Below are 15545 nucleotides of genomic sequence, written 5' to 3'. Positions count from 1 at the left end.
AACATTTTGGGTGAATTTCATTCTCCAATTAAGAAAAATGACAATTTTTAAAAGAAAAAGAACTTCTCATTCCCCACAGAACCAGTATGTAAAATTCTCTCTTAGCATGTCTCTTCACACAAGCCATTGTCACTATCATCAGTGGAGAACCATTTGTAATGTTAACTGTAATAATTTATGACTTGGTATGGCACATGAATGGTTTCCATCTCTTACACATTATCTAAAACAACAGAACTCTCCCATTCCCTTTCAAAGAAAGTATTCAAATTTGTTTCAATTTATCAAAATGCAACTGGTTTTATACTTTAAGCCGAGGTGCTCAAATTTCTTTGTATATCAGTTTAATGTCATTACTTATTTCTCCTACTTCAACAACATGTACATACTTATAAACTCACATCCAAATTTGCAATCAACAATGCCAGGCAATCAAATTTAGTAATAATGGATTTATATAAATACACATGCAGAAGAAGAGTTAAATAACAAGTCTGAGACCACCTAACCTTAGAAAAAGATTTCTTATACAGATGGCCATTGGCTTGGGCTTGGGAACTTAAATTTTGAGAGGATTCCCATCATTCCCACAACTGTTAAGAGTGGCTCACTGTATCTAAACTGTTTGTGCAAACAAAGTCTATGCAGAATATGTGTTTTTCTTATGGAAATCTGGAATTTTAGTATGTACTAGACAGCAGATGTCTATGTAACCAGCCCCCAATAAAAACCTTGGGCACTGAGTCTCTAACAAGTTTCCCTGGTAAACAACATCTCACATATATTGTCACAATTTGATGCTGGAGGAATTGAGTATGTCTTGTATGATTTCACTGGGGAAGACTCTTGGAAGCCTGTGCCTGGTTTCTTCTGGACTTTACCCCACATGCATTTTTTCCTTTGCTGTTTTATTTTGTATCCTTTCACTGTAATAAAGTGAAAGTACAACTTTATGCTGAGTCTCAGGAGTTCTCCTAGCAAATCACTGAACCCATAGGAGATCTTCAGAATCCAAAACACAATACACTGAAGTAAATTCATTGATATGATAAAGAGGTGTCTATACCACTGAAAGTTTTAAATAAAGACAAAGATAAAGTTACAAATTAAAAAAAAAAAAACATAACTTGAGATCCCAGAATTAGAGGCCACATAGACATATAAAAATTTGCTCTAAAATTTACCCAAGAGCTGTGGCTTCTTGCATTTTTAAATGAGGTGTCTGAAGACAGTATTTGGATTTGCAAAAGCTTTATATTGATAAAGCTATACCCAAAATATCTATACCAAGAAATGGTATAAAGGCTGTGGTGGTTTGAAGCTGCATGTACCCCAGAAAAACATGTTCTTAAATATAACCCATTCCTGTGGGTGTGAACCCATTGTGAGTAGGATCTTTTGATGAGGTTATTTCAGTTAAAGTAGGACTGACCTCATTCAGGATGGGTATGAAACCTCGTAAGGAGTGACTTACAAACAGAACGAATAAAAAAGAGAAGGAAAGCCACAGAAGGAAGAAGTCTTCTTTTCAAGAGAAGGGAAAGACCAGCAAGCACTACCATGTGCCCTGTCATGTGGAGGAGAAGCCAGGGGTCGCTGCAGCTGGTCTTTGGGAAGAAGGCCTCGCCCTGATGCCTTGATTTGGACATTCTCACAGTCTCAAAATGTGAGCTAATAAATTCCAACTGAAATTTAATTTCACAGTATCTACTCTTAAAAACCCAGGCTTTCAGTATATAAAACTTAATGAATTAGGCACTACAAAGTCATAAGAGGTCATTTTCAAAGTTCATTCTAAATTAAAGAAGTTTAGGAAATGATGTTATTTATGTACAAGGTCAGGGTCTCTTTCTGAAATCTTAAAGCACAAAGATCTCCTAAAGAACAACCCATATGAGTTGGTACAAGGTATACCATTTCTCTCAAAAAAAAAAATTCATACCAAAATTATAATTGTCATCTCTATCACTGATAAGCACAGTAAAATTAAGACTGGAGAAATGTTTAAGAGGCCAGAAAAAGAGCAGAGATGTTCACTTTACTAAAAAAGATAAACTTTTAAGGCATCCTATTGAATTTTATTAAATGACTGATCAGATACGATTGTACTTGCTCTGTTAAATCAAGGGAGAACTGCTGTTTTAAGAACAAAGAGCCCATCAATATAAAATGTTACTTATATAAGGCCAAAAACAAAAAACACTGAAGTGAAGCTAGCAAACTGTAAAGCAAAAATAAAGGTTGGAAAGATCCCTATAATTGTGATGAGATTTCCTTCATTTACCAACTTTCTTTAATATTTTTATGAAATTTAGTATTTAATCACTCTTAACTACCCCCAGTAGTTCTCTTTATAATACCTTTTATGGCAGTCCTACAAGTAACTTTAGAAATCTTTACTGAGGTAACTGAAGTGTTTTTACCATTGTGCGCTCTCTCTCTTAAATCCTCTCAACATTAAGCAGTAACTCACAGATGGCAGCAACCAGAATTAATACACTGACTAAATGTCTGAGGACACCTGATGCTAATCAAAGTAGAAAGGTTCAATTTAAATCCTCTTTGTCCCTAGGAAGTTCTGTTTAGCTGTGACTTTAGATACAGTCCCAGGTTAAGACTATCCCTGTGACCCAGAAATAACCTGTGTAAAAATTCTATTACTATGAATCCCTAAGATTCACTTACCACACCACAACACACCAGATTTTTGTCAGAAAGGGACAGATAGACCTCAAATGAGAGTTTTTGCTTCCTTTGCCCATAGCAAATCAGTATAATTGAGGGAAATAAATTGAAAAAGGGATTCATCACCGTACTATCAAAATAAAAGACAAGCTAAAATTATGTTAAATGGAAAAAACTTTTCTTCCTCTGTTTCCCTGAAGATATGGGTCAACAATTCTAGTTGATTAGATAAAACTCTTAAGGGTCAAATAAATCAGTTACAGGCCAGAGGACAAGTTTATCTGATAAAATTAACATTTGAGCTAAGTGAAAAGAAAAAATTACTCTCTTACAGAAGAAAAGCAAATTGTTTAAAACCACAGGTATTTTTTGCTGACTTAATTTAAATGTGAATCAACAACTTCTAAATGAATAACTTTCCCTTTTCCCTAGCCACAAAATAAAGTATATCAAAAATAAAGTGTTTATGCTATCCATAACAACACATTCTAAAATAAAATATCATATGCTATTGGTTGTCTGTTGATTTAGCTCACAGGGAGGAAGAATCAAATTTCTCCTTAATTAAAAGAAACCACTTAATTCATAATAATGGTACTTAACATCATCTCATTTTCATATCAAGAATTTCTTTATTGTGAATGAATTCTGCTATTAAAGGTAGCCTCACTATACATGTTAAAGGAAAACACTGAAGCGTCAATTGTAGGTCACCGTTTTTCTTATTGTTTTTAGTTCTTTTCCAACTTTTTTATGTTCTTCATTCAATTAGTATTTTCCTATTATCAATTCCATTACCCATTATAAAAGTGAGGAAAATTGTATTAAAATGGCCTCTCCAAAGATAAATGGGAACTAATTAACTACCAGACAATGAAAAAAGGACACTAAACTAAACATGTATCTTCACACACTATTTTTTTTCATTTACATCTTGCTTTTATCAAGTATATAGTTTTTAGAAAAGCACTGTGCTGGTATAAAAGAAAAGCCAGGTTTAAGGCATGAAAGAAAGGCAGCAGTTTCTTCTAATCCCTATTCAACACTGTATATCTGAAACTGTAATCAGATCATCTCCCTGGAGATGTGATTTATTCAAGAGTGGTTGTTAAACTGTATTAGGTGACAACATGTCTCCACCCATTTGGGCAGGTCTTGATCAGTTTCTGAAGTCCTATAAAAGAGGAAACATTTTTGAGAATGGGAGTTAGAGCAGAGAATGCTGCAGCACCACGAAGCAGAGAGTGCATGAGCCAGTGACCTTTGAAGATGAAGGAAAACGCCTCACGGGGAGCTTCATGAAACTAGAAGCCTGGAGAGAAAGCTAGCACATGAGGCAGTGTTTGCCATGTGCCCTTCCAGCTGAGAGAGAAGCCCTGACTGTGTTCACCATGTACCTTCTCACTTGAAAGAGAAACCCTCAACTTCATCGGCCTCCTTGAACCAAGGTATCTTTCCCTCGATGCCTTTAATTGGACTTGCTTTAATTGGGACATTTTCTCAGCCTTAGAACTGTAAATAACAACTCATTAAATTCCCCTTTTTAAAAGCCATTCTGTTTCTGGTATATTGCATTCCAGCAACTAGCAAACTAGAACAAGCACTTTCGCTCTCTATGTGACTAACAGAGATTCTGATTTCTAGTAGAATGCTATTTCAGAATTTTATTAAATGACTATTAAGATTATAAACTAAGAATATGAAAAGTTAAGCAGAAGTAATAATCAGTTTATCATATAGAAAAAAAGTAATGTTTTCATGCTAAAAATTTCTTCTACTGATTAACATTGGTTAAAGTAAAAGATAAGGTAACATACTAACTTTCACAGCTCAAGTTAACAAATAACAAAAAGGACCATTATATTTGAACAAGCCTACAAATTTCAGAGTATTGTAAGACACACTATTACATTCTAGTTTAGAAAGTTACTAAAATATTATAAATTTTACTCAAAATGGTAAATATGTATATTTAAATAAATACACACAAACGCACACACACAGAGAATAACAACCATGGCACCAATCACCATCTATTTAATACCAGCAGTGATTCAAAGTGAGATTAAGAAACTAACATCATTCCAAGGCTTCAGCTTTCTTATCTTTAAACCAGGGAAAATATTTCACTAATAATCACATCATAGCATATGAAAAAGTGGACACGTGAGTTCAGGCTGCAAACCAAAACCAGTACTGGCTTATGGTTCCAATTCTCAGAGATTTTTTTTTAACTCCCTCCATTCAGTGTCCAAGTTGAAACATGGAAGTTTCTTTTCTGTCCCTTTCTCTGGGAAGGTTTATTTCTCATTTACTTTTTTTTTTTTCTTAACATTTTTATTGAGAAATATCCACACACATACTGTCCAAACATACTATACAATCAATGGCTCAAAATATCATCACATAGTTGGGTATTCTTCACCATGATCATTTTTAGAACATCTGCATCACTCCAGAAAAAGAAATAAAAAGAAGAAAAAAAAAAGAGCTCATATATCCCATACTCCTTGACCCTCCCTCTCATTGACCCACAGTATTTCAATCTACCCAATTTTTATCCTTTATCTCTCCCTTTTATTTTTTTACCCCTCCCCTCCGCCTTTTTCTTTTACTCATCTGTCCATACCCTGGATGAATGGAGCATCAGACACAATGTTTTAACAATCACACAGTCACACTGTAAAAGCTATATAGTTACACAGTTGTCTTCAAGAAACAAGGCGACAGTTCCAGGTACTTTTCTCTAGCCACTCCAATACACCATAACGTAAAAAGGAATATCTATACAGTGTGTTAGAATAATCTCCAGGATAAACCCCCAACTCTCTATGAAACCTCTCAGCCACTGAGACTTTATTTTGTCTCATTTCTCTCTTCCCCCTTTGGTCAAGAAGGCATTCTCATTCCAATGATGCCAGGTCCTAGCTCATCCATGGGAGTCATGCCCCATTTTGCCAGGGAGATTTACACCCTTGGGAGTCATGTCCTACACAGCAGGGAGGGCACTGAGTTCACCTGCCAAGTTGGCTTAGAAAGGCCACATCTGAGCAACAAAAGAAGCTCTCCAGGGGTAATTCTTAAGCATAATTATCAGTAGGCTTAGCCTCTCTTTTGCAGGAATAATCTTCATAGGGGCAAGTCCCAAGATTAAGGACTCAGCCTACTGAATTGGTTGTTCCCCTACTTACAAGAATATCCGGAATTCCCCAGATGGGGTAGTTTAATATTTCCTCCTTTCTCCCCAGGTTCCACAGGATGCTAGGGGTGGGGTTGTTATACGATCTTGCAACACCATTGCTAGGTATAAACCTGGAAGAACTGACAGAAGGGACACACACACTGGTGTTTATGGTGGCAGGGATCTGCAACGGATAGAGGTGGCCTAAGGGTACAATGACTTGAGGAATAGAAGGGGGAACCGTGGTCTTTACATACAAAGGACTACTGAGAGGCTTTAAGAAGGAATGAAATTGTGAGGCATGCAACTAGGTGAATGAAACTTAAGGACAGAATGTTGAATAAAATGTCAGAAACAAATGGACAAATATTATCATGCCTCACTCATATGGATTAACTATAATATACAAACTCAGAGAATTGAAGTCAAGAGCATGGGTTATCAGGTTGGAACCTATTGTAAAGGTACCTAGACTGTAAGCTCTTACAGCAGTCACATCTATTTTGGTGTTGTAGCTGATATTTCTAAATTCTGAGATTCTGACCTATTTGTGTATAACCTGGTCATTCCCTGAAACATCGGGTATTTGACACCTGAGACACATAATTAGAGCACTGAAGCTATGAAAGTCAGTGTTCCCTTATTCAGCAACTGTTAAAAAAGCTGAAAAAGTGATCAGACTTCATCTAGAGATATGACTGAAGCTGATCTGAATAGGACTAAGGTAAAACATAACACTGTGTAAAGGACGATATGGCCCATATTTTCAAACTTCAATCTCTTTGCAAGATCAAAGGGAGAGAGGTTTATTTGGTACAACATTTATATTTTTTGGTAGCACATTATCTAATTTAACTTGCATGGTCAGTTTAACTGAACACCATAGTTACATGGAATCTCAAATAAGACATGAGATCTTGTTGGTTTGTACAGGTTAGCATGATGCCCTGATATATCCCAGAGTAATTTGGGCAGATTATAAAAAACTATTTCCAAAGTCCCCCTTGGGGGACTAGGGAGAAAGGAGGAAATACCTCTTTTACTTTTACACAAAGTCTTTCAGTATCCCAGCTTTATAATAAGGTTTCTTTGAGACTCCCCATCTTGAGGTTTTGTTTCCCTCAGTGGCACATTTAAAAAAAAAGGTGCATGTTATAATTAGAATTAATCTTAGAATTAGTCAAATATGGTAAACCAAATGAAACTACCTCTCCATAACATAATGATAAAAGTAACAATGGCAATATCAAACAAAGAAAATAAAAACGAATTTTAAATACCTGTCATTTGTATACACTCTCAAAGGTCTTCTATCAAAATCACTTTCATATCTAAACCTCTCATCCATTTCTTCACTTACTTCAGGATCATGGTCTGGTCTATACCGTCTATCAAAAGCATGATCCTCATTAAACCTGCGAAATCTTCTATCTGTAACGTCAGTCTTGTTTGCAAACCGCTGATGGTTTTTATTGGAAATGCCCAGTTCTTCATTAGCTTTTTTAATAATTCTTATATTCCTCAATTCAATTTCATCATCTAATTGTCGATATCTGTCCTCCTCTAGTCGTCTCTGGTTTAGAAGCTCTTCATATGCTTCTGAAGGAGTTAAGACATCTCTCCTAGGATCCTCTGAATTTTTATAGGATGTTTCTATTTGTGAAGATAAATCAGGCTTAAATTGACTAACAGGATTTTTATTTCTTTCACTTTTGGGCTGTTCAGTTTTCAAAGAAAAAAGAAAAAAAAAAAGATCTGAATGAGATTCTATTGTTAAAAGTAATTAAACCCCCAATACAGTTTAGCTGATTTATCACCTCAACTCTGATGCTTTATCATCCATAAGAAAAATCTTATCTTTGGAAAAAAATTATTCAGGGAAATTTTATCCTCAATAAAACTTAATATTAAGTAGACAGGCAATTACAATTTACAACTGTAAATGCATTACAGTTAAATGGATAAGTAGCTATAAAAAGATAGGATAAATGAAATGCAAATTCCTATTCCAGGCAATATAAGACCTGTTCTGCCTACTGAATACTTATACTTCAAAATATTTCAAACTAAATTCTTTCTTGATATGAAGAATATAGGACAAGGTAAAAATTTTTTGTCCTAATCACACCAATTATCCTTAAATTTGGGAAAAAATTTGGGAAATTTGGGAAAAAATATACCTAGAAATTAATAAGAAAACTACTTAAAAATGAAAAGTAAATAAAAATCACTTACTCATCTCTAAACCTCATCTCTAAAATTAAATCTTCCACATAAAGTTAACCATAAAAAAGTAGAATAAGTTCATCAATATGAGATAAAACAATTTTCAAGACTAAACAAATACTTAAGCATCCATGTTTGCTTTAATTTGGCTTAATTTTTTATATTTAGATAAAATCCAAATGAAACATCTAAAAGATTTTATTTTAAATGCTTTCCAAATAAGTACAAAGTATTCAACCTGTGATATTAAAGAACTTACTTTAAAAGTAAAACCTACCTCAGTACTCTTTTCTATCTGTCTGAACTTTTCATTGTATTCTTCCTTGCCCCTGAGAAACTGATTGTATTCTTTGTTGCGTTCAAGTTTCAATCGTTCCTTAAAACAGAAATCAAAATGCAACGTTACCGTCAATTTAAGGAAAAACTACCTTAATGTAAAATCAGAAGTTCAAGTCTGATTCACACAAATCAAGGATCTTATCCAGTATCAAACCTTACTACTAATTTCAAGGACAGAAGTAATCGCAAGACACAGGAGAAGCAGAAAGGTTTAAGACAACCAGTGTCTTCCCTTCTTGCCACATTAGAACATACATTACTACACACTTTGGTCCAGATTAATATATGAGGCCTCCAAGAAAAGGGAACTGCTTTACTTCTGAAACATCTGCATTTTATACTCCAATAGTTAGTTACTCAAATGACATTTTCGAAGCAGCCATGCAAGTCCCATAAATCCATGGATTCCATGGTTTTTCCCTATAAACAATTCTAGGCAAACAAGTATATCCTGCCAAAAGCATTCCATAGATAAATTTCTCTCACTAGCAAATACAATTTATGTGTTTGCCAGGTCTATCACTAGCATGTTTATGAGGAAATTTGATGGGGACACTTTCATTTTTCTTTCTCAGGGGCACATCCCCCATCCCCATTCCCCCACTCCACTCTAGATAAAGATCAAATAACAAGTATCTTGTGATCCCTTCTTAAGTAAGGATCCTTATTATATGTCAAAAATGAAAAAAATAAAATATCATAGACACTAATAATGTTCTATGGGAAACACAAACATTACACTTTAGAAAATATTCTTAACCTCTAATACCTCCAAAGTTACTGAAACATGCAACCTAAAAAATCATACAAGTTATTTTCTGCCTTTTGAAACTAGTAAGTCCATTTTCTCCAAACTGTCCATTTCACAATCTCTAATATAACTTGGGAATCAGATCTCTACTAGAGGTGTATAGTGCTTTATCACTACCACCTCTAAAGGGTATGCACGCATATTTGTGAACTGACAGAAAATACAAATAGTCCCAGATCCACACCCACATGAAAGTTCAGTACATTTTCACACCCAGTAGTTTTGTTAATAAAATGTGTCACAGTATAAACTTTATAGCTCAAAAAGCAATGATTAAAAAATGAATTCCAAGCATTCAATATAAATATAACCAAATATAGCAAAAATATTAACATATTAAAGAAACATCTTTTGCCACATTACATGGTTCAACTTTTTAACAGCACAAGTAGAAACATTTCAGATTTTTTAAAAAGAAATACATTCAAGTATGGAGAAATGATGCTATGGTTTTTTTTCATTTTTAATCAGGTCTATGACTTCAATGCTTCAGAAAATTGCTACCCACAAGGACTATTCCTATCCACCTACCTTGGCAGATAACCTCTCACCAATAGGAAGAGAAACTCCTAGAGTAGATGGATCTGATTCACCCGTAGACAGAAAATTTTTCTGTATACATACACATTAAAAAATACATATTATCAAATTGTCTTCATAAAATATATTTCATAACTGACCATTTATATTCTATATTCTAAAGTATGACATTATGCAGAACAAAAGAAATGAAGATGAATACATAAACTACAAATCTAGAGAGATTACACTAAATGTAATTAGAAAAAAAGATAACTTTTCTTCCAATTAGGCCTTAATTTCTTTGGCAATAGATCTGCATCTACTGAGACAAGATGCCAAAAGTCATGGGAAAAAAGCAAGCTGTTTCCCAATTTATATTCCTCTTCTAAGAGTATATTCCTCCATTCTCTGTACCCTACAGAAAATGTTCTTTTATTCTTAAGGCAAATTTAAACTTATTCACCAATATCCTCAACATAGGGCAGTAATATTTTGTTCTATTTTTCCTGCAATCACATGAGTGGACAGCTACTGAAATGCCAAAAGATAAAAACTTCAAATGTTGTTTGTTTATGTATTCCTTCATTCTTTTTCATTAGACATTTAGAAAAGCAGTGCAGCAGAAAGAGCCTGAGACTAGGAGTCAAAGAACCTAGTCCACCCCTAGTCCCTAGGCTTATCAGTTATGTAACACTAAGCAAATAACTTAACCTCTCTGGCACAGACTCTCTTCTTCTGTAAAATGACAAAGTACCTGCTCTGCCTACCTAACAAAGATGGTTCAAGAACAAAGGAGAATAAAAAAGAGAAATTTCTTTGAACACTATAACGCAAACACAAGCTATTAGTAAAAAATACACATGCTCTCCAACTTGCTGGCATTGCTATTTAGCAGTCATATAACTGGAATAAGTTATTAACTTCTCTGCCTCAATTTCTTCACATAGAAATCAAGGAAAATGTCATCTACATCACCAGATTATGAGGATTAATCGAGCAATACTGAAACTGTCTAGCTCCAAGCCTTTTATGCATTCATTAAATATGCAATCATTAACCATCTAATACTTTCCAGGTACTAGTTTAAGTGGTAGAGAGACAGAAATAAGCACATGCTCCCTACTTCTAAGAGATTTAAAATTCAGTTAGGGAAACAGACATGTAAACAAAAAATAACTATAAAACAATGTACCAACTGCTACAAAAGAGTCATTAATAAAACTAAATGATTGCAAAGTTTCATTAAATCTAAATCTACAAATAAACTGTTATGAAACAATTTGAAAGCTGACTGTATGAGATTCTCAATTTATCTGCCAATGGAAACATGACACATGATGAAATCCTGAGTCAGTTCTATCTTTATATCTCCTAGTACATTATAAACCTAATCATTTTGTAGAGTTATACATGTACATATATGAGAATACACTCAAAGCTCCAATCCTGTGAAGACAGATACATAGCATTCTTATTTTCATCATTGGGCAATTACCCCATCCCCAACACAGGTCCAGGATAACGTCTGAAATTTTCCATGAAATAAAAAATAAATAAATAAGTCATAAAGATAGCTTTCCATAAGTTTCAAAAATCTGGATTTTAATCATTCACTCATTCATTCAGTAAATATTTATTGAATGGCCACATTGTTTGAAACATTTGGGACTCATTAGTGAAGAAAACAAACAAAAATCCCCACCCTCATGAAACTTACATTCAAGTAAGGGGAAACTGACAACAAACAAGTATATAATGAAAAGGAATTACATATGGTGTAGATGGTGATAAGTACTGTTGACAAAAAAAATTAGAACAGATTGATGTAGTGCAGGTTTCTAGGGGATGGGGTAGGAAGAAGAGATATCAGGAGTTCCCTTTTAAATATTTTCAACTTAAGATGCCCATTAGATTTCCAAGTGAAGATGTAAAGTAGGCTGCTGGAGAGAAAAGTTAGAAGTTCAGAAGCAGTGTGGGCTGGAAATATAAATTCATTGGTTCAATTTAAAAACTGCTCTTGTTTCTGAAAAATATCCTTGCTGCGTTTCAAGATGGTCAAGTGTCCTTTATTTTAAGAACCAGAGAGAAGAGTGATAGAATTTTCACCTGCCAGGGAGACCCAGTTTCGATTTCTGGCCCATGTACTTCCCCAACAAACAAACAAGCAAATAAACAAACAAAAAAACAAACAAAAATTCAATAAATGGTGCTGCAATAAGGGGATACTCAACACAGAAAAAGAACGAAAAGTGACCCCGCCATACAGCATAGAAAAACAAAAACAAAAACAAAAAAGAAACAGAGAAAGGATGATTATTTGTTTTAATGATTCTTCCTGGCAAAATTAAAAGATTTTTTTTTCTTTTTTATTTAAAAATGCATACAATCTAAAAGACTGGAAACCAAAAGATCCAGAAGGAATGAGAATCGGAAGCTGTACACATTCCAAGGTCAAGGAAGCCACTACACCACATCCCCAAAATCTATGTAATTTTCTTTTTCTCTTGCTTTCCTTTCCAATTCCACCTTCTCAGATGTCAACCAGAGTTTGCCTCTTTCCCTGAGCCATTGAATTTTCTCTCCTTGCTATCCTAAATTCAGGGCCTAGCAATTTTAATGAATATTACTCAATAGGAAATGTAAGAAAGTAAGATTGCTTTTAATTTTAAGGAAATATTGTGAAATCTGAAAGAAAATATCTCATTAAGTTTTCCCTAGGATTCACTGTATCATAAATGTCTGATAATTCTTAGTTCCTACATCAAAATTCCTTTCTTGTTAAACCAACAGCCAAAATTCCTTTGAATTTTAAGATTTGTGTTCCTTGATCTTTTTTTCTTTCATACAGACATCATCTTCAGATGTTCCCCCACCAGTGAGATATTTAAACCGATAAGGGATAGGATCACTTTAGAAAGTAATGTGAAGAATAGATTGAGAATCAGTGCTTCTTCTTTTTAGGCTTAGATTTATGAAATATTATAAAATCCACAAGTGAAAATGATGGATAGCTGACACCAGAGAGAAACCCAAACTCAGTTGTATCATGGAATGCAGAGTTAGGGTTCTGAAGAGTACAGATAAAGGGACGAAACAGGACTTTGGATGACAGTGGGGGAGCAAATGAAAAGAAAGGACATTTATTAACTCAACTAACTTTTATCAATTATCAACGACATCCTATCCAGTCTTTGTAAAGAAGACAAGTCAACAAAACAAGTAACTCAATAGTCCATGAGGCCATATATAATAGAGATAAGCACCCAGAGCTATAAGATTAGATGGAACTGAAACACTCTCAAATTGTTAGTAAAGCTAATCTAATTTTATTAAAATGTGTAAGTTGTCTTGAAAAAAAAATCAGGTTGGGCATGTACTTCACCTAAATTGGAAGAGTCAGGTTAAAAATTCCTCCAGAAAAACTGCTATTGCATGATATGACCTATGTTTAACAGGAAAACATCAAGAGTACCACAGCAACACCAGGGGTAAATAATGGGAAGAGCAACAAGAAGTTAAGGGGAAGTTTAGATTTTCTGTTTGGTGAAGGTATGCTTCTTTCTCTTGGGAGCAATGAAATTATCTAAAATTGAGAGTGATGATAGACTGTTGATTCTGGACATTATACATGATGCCCAATGAATGGAGGTAGCTGATATGATTGAATAGTGTGCTGGTACAAGAAGGAACAAAGTTGTGAGGCATGCGACACTGTGAATGAACCTGAGGGACATTTGGTGAGACAAAATAAGCCAGAAACAAAAGAGCAAATATTGTATGGTCTCATTTAGAAAGCACTTATCAAAAAAACAGGGGCCTAGATTTTAAGTTCTTATACCAGCTACATTTAGTTCAGAGTGGTAACTGTTACTTCTGGATTTTGAGAGGCTGTTTTATATATGTATAACCTGATATTTAGAGATTAAGAATGAAGCCTATCAGGTCAGGATTAAGTTACTTCAAAATACAGGGATAAGGAAGACATTGTCTATATTTTAGAACACTACCTACTCCTTGAGACCAAAGGAAGAAATGTTTATTTTGTCCAGAACCTAAATTTTCTGTAGCACATAATCTAACTCAACCTGTCTGGATAGATCATTTAAACAATCTAAATACAGGGAGGCCAGAAGAAGAATGAGGATCTTTAATCCTGTATAGCTTAATGTAATACCTGGATACATCCCAGAATATTAAGCAGATAATCAAAAAGTATTGGCAAAGTCCCTTGAGGGATGGGAGAAAAATTTTGGAACCATTAAACTTTACCACTGGGAAACCCCAATACTGTGACAAAGTTAGGGACACCCAAAACAATAGGCCAAGCCCTTGATCTTGAGGCTTGCTCTTGTGAAGTTTATGTATATAGCAGAGAAGCTTATCCTACCTATAAGTATGCCTAAGAGTTACTTCTGGAGAACCTCTTTGGTTGCTCAGATGTGGTCTCTCTTTAAGCTAAACTCTACAAGTGAAACCATTGCCCTCCCCACTATGTGGGACATGACATCCAAGGGTGAAAGTGTTCCTGGTGGCATGGGAGATGACTCCCAGGGATGAGCCCAGTCCTGGCACCAAGGGATCAATAATGCCATCCTGACCAAAAGGGGGAAAAGAAGTGTAACAAATAAGATATCATCAGTGGCTAAGAGAGTTCAAATAGAGTCAAGGGACTACTCTGGAGGTCATTCTTATGCAAGCTTCAGTTAGATGTTGCTACCTATCATAACTTGCCAAACCCCAACCAAAACCAGAACACCGAGGGCATTATATAAGAATCTACAAAAGTTCCATGCACTAGAGTAACTTTGCAGAAACCTACAACCTCCAGATGGGTCCTTGGACCAGATAAGTCCTGAAACCTAGAACGGCCAGCCTCTACAGAACATCAACTAGGTCCATCTCCCTAACCTATGTTATCGACAGCCCCTTCCAACGTGAAAAAGTTACAATAGGCATAACCCAAATACCCTTACAGAGTGGGATAGAAAGATCAAAGGTGATGGTGGAGTTATATAAAGAAGGTAGAGTTTAACAAATGAGTATGATCGCTGAATCATTACATTCATATTTCTTTTAGTCTCTAGCATCTTAGAGCAGCTAGAAATAAAAATCTAGAATTGTAGAATCGTAACCCATACCAAACTCTGAAATCTGTTCTACAACTAATTGTTGCGATATGCTTTGAAACTTATTGTTTTTATATATGCTAATTTTCACAAAAAAGAAAAAAAAAGCGTTTCTTCTAGCCTCCAGTGTTTTGAAGCAGCTAGACAGAAAAATCTGAAATAGTGGAATGGTAACCCATGACAAACTCTGAAATCTGTTTGTTCTGTAACTATGTATTGAAGTGTACTTTGAAAATCACTTCTTTTTCTTCCTTTTCTTTGCATATGTTATATTTAACAATAAAAAAATTTTTAATAAAAATTCCACCAGAGGTGATAGTATCTAAATTAAATTTTAGCCAGGATAAAAGGAGGAAAGGAAAACGGGAAAAAGGGGAGAGAAGAATTTTAAGCAAGAATGATTAAAGCTTTCAAGGGAACCACAAGCAGTTCAGAAGGGTGAGATCTGAAAAGAGCAATGAGGAAGGGTCAGGGAGAGGAGGGATAATGAGGTTTAAGGCAAGGAAGACAGGCTGGGAGATGAAAGACTACTATAAGAAATGTCCATTTTTATCCTGAAAGCAGTGAGGAGACCCTGGATATTCAAACTGGTGCGATCATTCTGGAAAGTAGTGTGGAGAATGGATGGAAAATTAGCCCAAGGAAATCAGTTTAA

General features: G+C 34.8%; 1 protein-coding gene across 11 annotated transcripts in view; it reads right to left on the bottom strand.

Annotated features, from left to right (window-relative positions):
* CSPP1 (centrosome and spindle pole associated protein 1) overlaps positions 1–15545 on the bottom strand; it is a 234531-nt gene that overhangs the window by 150096 nt on the left and 68890 nt on the right. For 8 of the 11 annotated variants that reach the window (XR_013178240.1, XM_077166937.1, XM_077166942.1 and 5 more), the window contains 3 exons: positions 9774–9854; positions 8370–8468; positions 7147–7583 (listed from right to left, as the gene is read on the bottom strand). Coding sequence is in view for 10 of the 11 variants with exons in the window: in XM_077166937.1 (XP_077023052.1) it covers positions 7147–7583; positions 8370–8468; positions 9774–9854 (617 nt within the window). In the remaining variant the exon portion in view is untranslated. The remainder of the gene's footprint in view (positions 1–7146; positions 7584–8369; positions 8469–9773; positions 9855–15545) is intronic. The other 3 variants (XM_077166946.1, XM_077166941.1, XM_077166944.1) reach the window with 1 other exon arrangement.

The sequence above is a fragment of the Tamandua tetradactyla genome, chromosome 6, assembly GCF_023851605.1.
Source record: "Tamandua tetradactyla isolate mTamTet1 chromosome 6, mTamTet1.pri, whole genome shotgun sequence".
Classification (NCBI taxonomy): domain Eukaryota; kingdom Metazoa; phylum Chordata; class Mammalia; order Pilosa; family Myrmecophagidae; genus Tamandua; species Tamandua tetradactyla.
This window is presented reverse-complemented; position numbering and strand designations above follow the sequence as displayed.